The sequence below is a fragment of the Oryzias melastigma genome, linkage group LG7 (genome assembly GCF_002922805.2).
Source record: "Oryzias melastigma strain HK-1 linkage group LG7, ASM292280v2, whole genome shotgun sequence".
NCBI lineage: Eukaryota > Metazoa > Chordata > Actinopteri > Beloniformes > Adrianichthyidae > Oryzias > Oryzias melastigma.
The window spans coordinates 21,392,124-21,399,218 of NC_050518.1; the positions used below are offsets into that span (position 1 = coordinate 21,392,124).

The window sequence follows — 7,095 nt, forward strand, 5'->3', positions numbered from 1 at the left end:
GAAGAACCTTCTGATTGTTTGTGCTGCTGGGTTGTGAAGGCCACTACCTGTTATTGGTGAATGAGAACCACTACAGTGTTCAGGAAGAGAAACTTTCCTGGTGTTGTACTTACTTAACATCTCCATCTGAGAACTGTAATGTTCAATCAGTCGGACTTAAGCAGATTGGAGCTTGGCTGTTACTCACTGCAGGTGTTCTTAGATTTGTACTTGATGGTTTACATGCTAGATCTCCTCAGGGAGGTGATGCAGCCTCACTTTGTCACTGTCATCGCTGCAGGCTGCAGTCAGCAGGTCTCTGCATTATTGATGTGCGGCATGATTTCCATTCAGAGAAGCTGCCAGCTCTGTAACCGGAGTGGCCTCCGCCGGCTGCCACCCCGGATCTGGATCAGTGTGTCTGATCAGCTCAGACGGAACACTTTCTCACTGACCTTGATTCTGTGAATGAAAGATGTGACGTCTAGAACATTGGTTTTTCAGTTTTCCAAGTTTTAAGGAAAGTTTCTGAACTCTTGGAACTTTAGCCGTTCTTATCCTCTGTCCACTAAAGGATCTGTACTGCAGCCAAAGAAGTCTAAACTGCTACCAAGCCTGTATCTCACCGGTGCTTTTTCCCGAATGAAGCGCCCGAGTCGCCATTAAATGTTAGACACAGATGTTCAACTGTTCCGTCACGCGGCTGAGACGCTCAGCGCAACAGCCTCTTCAAATGAAAATATAAGATCAATACTTGGTGAGAACTCAAGAGAATCAATCGCAAGACTAAATATTGCAATGTATCGCAATATTCATATTTTGGCACAGACCTAGTGTTGATATAAATTTACTAAATAATTGGTATTTATGTTAACAATTATGGTATTTGAAAAAATGCTATTACAAGAATTGTACAATTACCAGCATGAAGCCCATTTTTGTGATATTGGGCTATATAAATAAAATTGAATTGAACAACAAATGTGTTTTTACAACCAGGATGACGTTTGCAGTCCTAGTATATCTAAAACTTAATAAAAACTGAATACTGAAAAAAAAATTTGGCTTTTTATGCAAACAAGTTCTATTAAAAAGACAAAAGCATCGGGTATCATCCTCACTTTTCATTTCATTTCTGTCCCTGAAGTCTCATGCAGGTAGAGTCATGGCAACCAAGCTCCTGGACCGTCTGAAGCGCTCGCTTTTTAAAGATGGCCAGGGGGCGGAGCCAGAGCAGGAATCGGAAGGCGGGCGCAGAGAGGAAGGGTTCAGCGAAGACCACTGGGAAGCGGAACTGGAGGAGGAAGATGAGTGTGTTACCGAGCGGCTCGGAGGGACACTGTGCTTCGACAGCGGAGACGGAGGAGCTGACGATGCAGCTGAGGGGGAGGGGTCGGGGCTGGACAGCGACTCCGACTTCCTGGGAGAGTCGATGGAGGAGGGCCCCACGAGCACAGGTGATGTTCTGCTCAAACCATGACGGTCTTCAGATCCCATACTACATTTCTACTGGAGAGTATATGTCTAGGATTTGTAGTTGTTGCACTTTAGGTAGATAGAAAAATGTTATTATTGACCTGAAAGAATCATCAACATATCATAGGTTAATGAATGACTAACCAAATTAAATAACATGAATGACATTAAATAAAATAATTTTTTCATGTAGTGGTCCATCAGTCCTCTTTATGCAGTCTCTTGTCCATCCATGATACACCTAACAACTGTAAAGTCACCTAAATATTTCTGTGGATGACAGAATTCTGACTTTTACTACTGAAAGTCTAAGGTTTCCATGGTGAACAGGAAGAGTGCAAAACCTCGAGGTATGTTGTGTTTTTATGGACTAAGGATTACACTTCAACTCAACATTTTATTTATAATTTTCAACTCTTCTTCAAGCATTCCCACTTAAAGCCCTGATACTTAGCAATACTTTCGCAACTTCCTGTTTTGCCTTTCAAGGTAAAACTACCACACTAATGCTGATTGACCAGTTAGACACCCAACCCTTCGGTTTCACCAACTGTGGCTTCTTTGTTTGGTAATCTTTAATCCAGGAGATTATGGAGGCATTCGTCTCTGTTTTCTGGACTTTATAAACAGGAAAAAAAGCTGAACTGTGTTAAATAGGCTGGAGAATAACATGATCCTCACAGTTCTGTCTGTTTTCTCCAGATGTTGTCCAGGACTCGAGATGTATTTGAGCCAAATGAATTAGACTGTCAAAGACTGATATGGAGTGTGATGTTAGAGCAGCAGCTCTGTATTTGTTAAAGCCAGATAGATGAGATCTTTGGTCCCGGATAAAGGAGGATGTCTTTGAGATTTTTTAAAGCTTCCTTGGTTGTCTTAATCTGCAGAGATGCTGGGTCTAACACCCTCAAGACCTGCAGCCTTGTTCTGGTTTGGTTGTCATGAAGTATCATTATGCGATGCATGATCTGCTCGTTAATGACAATATCTGAAGGGATTATCCCTCAAAATAAGTTTTAAAATTCCGTAGACCATCATCTTTTCTCAGATGAAACCTTTTTATTATTTATTTTCCTAGTACCCATCAACCATTGGGTTCTGTCTGGGATTTATTGGTTCTGTTTTTGACTTGATCACGTGACCCTCTGTGACTTCCAGATGCCAGTCCAGTGGGGGTCTCCCCCGTCGGCCCCTCGCCCCCCTCATTCCTGGCCGCACATCTCCAGGAGGGCTGGAGCTGGAGGAGCTTGCGTGGTTTTGGTTCCAGAAGTTCTGTCTCGTCTGTGACACGCCAGACCGACTCCTTGTTGTTCGAGGTGACGGACGCCAGCGTGATACACGACGGAGCCTCGAAATATGTGGTGAGTCCATAACTCGTGGATGAGCGATGCATGTGATAGAACACCCCTGTCTCTGTTAATCATGGATTTAAACTTGTGCAGGATCTCATCTGTACAATCTTCACCCTAACGCTTGAGATCTTTTAGGTTTGAGTCATGAAACTATTTAAAGATTTAGTGTTTCTGTGCTTGGAGTCTTTGAAGTTCCCCTATGACAATTTTTTTTAATTTAAAAAAAACTGTTCCCAGTAGTGTTTTAATTAGGATTATGGCGTTTTTAACCAAAATCTCACAAACAAAATGTCTTAAAAAGAAATTTTTTGTGTTGATCTGAAACCTCTGTTTCCAAAATCTCCTCTGAGGGGGCGTGGCTTTTGAAGCTGAGCTGAGTATTTTCACCCACAACAATCTCTAGGGTTTAGAGAGAATGGTCCGAAACAGAGAAAATATGCAGAGAGCTGCAGTTTTGTGGGCAGAAATGCCTTGTTGACGTCGGAGGAGAATTTTTTTAGTCTGTCTTTTTATGTAAAACCCTTTGAATTATCTTGAGTAGAAGTTTTGTCTGACAAATAAACTTACTTTATCATTTATGTCTAGGTGTACACAATCCACGTGATCCAGTCTGGTGGCAGCGATAAGACTCCAGCCATCATCACCCGACGCTACTCCGACTTCCAGCGGCTGCACGCTACGCTGCGGCGTAAATATGGAGACCAGATGGAGCGCGTTTGTTTTCCCCGTAAGTACATTTCATGGAATCCTGTCGCTGAGGAACTCATCTGTAGCTTTGGCTGTTTGTTTTTGGCTCAGCAAAGCATTATTCTCGTTTATTTCAATCCACTTACCGACTTGTTTTTAAGGTGTTAAATGAAGAAGGCAGCAAAAATATAAATAAAGATTTTTATTCAGTTTATTTCTGCTTAACCTGGAGCTCCAGTGTTTAGGTGCTCTGATTTAATGTAACTTTTAAATCCTTAACACGATCTACGGCATTCCAATAGATTTTAAAGTAGAAAAGCGGCTCGCGCCGCTTTTCTACTTTAAAATCTATTGGAATGCCGTTGATCGTGTTAACGATTGAAAAGTTACTATATATTAAAGATTTTGTGCTTAGACGTCACCGTTGTTAACTTGAATAATAACGCATTTAGGCCTTTGATATATGAAAGACCACAACCCAACCACGTGTGTTCGTGTGCAGGAAAAAAGTTGCGGAGAAACTTCGCAGCAGAGACCATCGCCGTACGCAGCCGGGCCTTTGAGCAGTACCTGTCCCACCTGTATTCCATCTCCGCCCTGCGAGGGGCGCTGTGCGTGCGGCAGTTCTTCTACCTGAGCGACCTTCAGGCTGGACAGCTCCTCATCAGGTAATCCAAATTCTCCATTCTCACACATCTGCAACTCAAACTATATTTTGAAAAATGCAAACATATTTTTATGACCATGGAGAAGGGACAGAAAGTGATTATTTCTGCCCCCAAAATGAAAATTATTGTTCATATTTTTTAGAATATAATAATATTTTTAAATATATTTATTTAGCCTCTTTGATTCATGGTTAGAAATCATTCCATAGCTTTATACTTTGTATTGAAAATTAATTGATTCTCTTGAAAAATGTATGTCCTTTTACAATTTTTTTACTTTTTTTTTGTATATCACGTACCACAGTGAGGTCTCTTAATGTGACCATCCAAACACTCCTGAAGTTTTAGTTAAATGTAGTCTTTACAAAAATGATTTTGTTTCTTATTTGTTAAATAAACGTAACAAAAAACAAAAAAAAAGTAGATAAAAATAGTCAATTTCCAATGTAATGCATCTTACAGCCAGCAAAAGGCGCTATAACCTTATCTTTGTAACAGTATGATCAAGTGCATTTCTAAATGTTGTCTGCTACAAATGTTGAAAAGTTACAGTAAATCAAACAACATAAACACTGGAGCTCCGGTGGAAAAGGGTTTAACAAGAGAGAAAACCGTGAAAATGTTCATGTTTATCTGAGAAAAGTATAAAGCAGGAGTCACTAACCTTTTTGAAACTGAGAGCTACTTCATGGTACTGATTCATACATAGGGCTACCAGTTTGAAATAACAAATATTCTTAGTTATACATTATTTCTCACCAAAATTATCAACACTGTCAACAAGCTAACAGATATCAATGTTTATCACTTTTACTAATCTCAGTAATTGTTCCATTTTGAGATTTTTACTTATATCACTACATTTAATTGGAAAAATGTTCAATTTTCACCATGTTGTTTCATGTTTATCAATTATGTCATGTTAAAGAAAAATCAGTTTACACATTTTTAAACAAATCTTGTCACGTTTTGAACTAATGACCAAATCTGCAGCATCTTTAACAAAATGAATAATCTTTGAACTGGAGTAGCTCAGAAGTCACCTAAACTCATCTAAAGTTCATGTGTCATGAACATATTTCCAAGACGTTTTAATTTTTAAATGTATGTAAATGCAAGTGCAATTAAATAAAAATAGCAACAGAATAAAATTAAATTTTAGACGCAGCTCACAAGTGACTTGTTATTTTTAGAAGAGACCTGCGGGCACCTTGTGTGGTCCTTGGGGGCACCAGGTTGGTGACCCCTGGTATAACCTGGTATAACGTGAGTAGTGAGGAGTTTTACAGCCTCAACAGCTCTAGAACCATCAATAGCAATGACACTAGGGTTGTGTCAGAATTCCCCTCTTAATCACCATTTTCCAGAGCTGTCCGAATCTAGTAACTCCAAAATTGAATGCACAAGAAATTTCCCAGAAGTCTTTGCGAAAAACTAGCATGCATTGATACTCACTAGATTAGCGGATATAGACCACAATGCATTGCGGTCGAACAATTTCGAACAAAAAAACTTGTTCAGATGTAATATTTGAATAAACCATCCACATTTTCACCATCAGAACACAGTGGAGTCATAAATAAACGTGAACTGTTCGTATTTATTCGATTTTCACTGTGACAGTTAGTGGCAGAGGGGTAACCATCATAACTGAACTTGGACGTTACAGAAGTCCAGCAGTTTTTGCTCCACTCTTATCACTCTGGACTGAGCTCCACTTGAGCAAGGCCTCTGACCAATCTCTCTCCAATAAAGCTGCTCAGTGGAGCTCACTGTGAAGCTGTGATTGATTGATCTAAACTCATACCCAGTTCAGATCCAAACGCAGAATCCTCACTTTGTGTTTTTATCGACCTTCTCAGTCGAGTCTCTCTCCTCTCTGACTCAGGTCGGCATGTTTCCAGGAGGCCTTAGGTCCACTCCTCAATGCCAAAAGACTGCAATATAAACTGGGTTGGACGAGTTACCATGACAACCAGGCCCCTCTCGCCACCCCCTCCTCCTCCCACTGGTTCTTCACCCTAGTGGGGCTTTTGTGCTGCTTCCAAGAGGTGGGCCAGCTGGAGGAGGCTCGGGACCACTGCGACCACGCCCTGCGGGTTCTGACCCCCACCAGTTCAACTACAGAAGACAAGCCCCTCCCCCCACACCAAGCCTGCAGCAGCCTCCAACCGCCACTGCTGCTGCCGCTGCTGCGGGTGGTGGTCCGGCTGTCATGGCAGACGGGGAAAGATAAGCGGCAGTGGGAGGAGCTTCTGCAACACCTGGAGGAGGAGCAGGCGGGACTGGACAACCAGCCCACCATCCACGAGTTTTTGGTCAAACACAACCTGCAGGAGGGCGAAGGGGACGGCTAGAACCGCACTGGGGGGTGAGCAGAGGTCTTCAGAGTAAAGGTCAAATATTTGAGGAAAAAGATTGATATAAAACATGAAGTTATAGGTGAAGAAGGAGCTTTGACTTAAACAGTTAAAAATCTTACACTGTTTCACCATCAAACCATTAAAGATGACCTTCACGATGACCTGCTGGAGCCGTACAGTTTTACTCTTGTTCTGAAGGAAGATGTGAGAGCCAAAACTTCAGATGCTGCTGAGGGTTTAGAGCAAATTGTTGAGAAAAGGGAAAAATGTGTGAAGTAAGTCAGTCAGGTCAAAGTTGACGCTCCGTCAGCGTTTCTCCTGCTCAGAGGTCTGGAGGAGTTCTGCAGTGAACAGGCAGACGTTGTGTGTTGGATCTCCACTAGACCAGCTGGACTCCCTTCAAAGATCATTTCTGTTGGTCACTAAAAACCATTTATATAAAATTAACATTTCAGTGTCATTAAAAATGAATCACTTTTTATTGTTTTTAAAGAAACCTCCAACATTAATTCTCCATCTATCAGTACAGTAAAAAAATGTGATTTAAAATCTAAAACTCATGTACGGAAG

At 41.3% G+C, this 7,095-nt stretch overlaps 1 protein-coding gene across 1 annotated transcript in view; it reads left to right on the plus strand.

Annotated features, from left to right (window-relative positions):
• snx21 (sorting nexin family member 21) overlaps positions 1-7,095 on the plus strand; it is a gene marked incomplete in the record, with an annotated part of 11,732 nt that overhangs the window by 1,794 nt on the left and 2,843 nt on the right. The window contains 5 exon segments of the mRNA XM_024293049.2: positions 1,127-1,436; positions 2,614-2,816; positions 3,393-3,534; positions 3,997-4,162; positions 6,051-7,095. Coding sequence (XP_024148817.1) covers positions 1,145-1,436; positions 2,614-2,816; positions 3,393-3,534; positions 3,997-4,162; positions 6,051-6,519 — 1,272 coding nt within the window.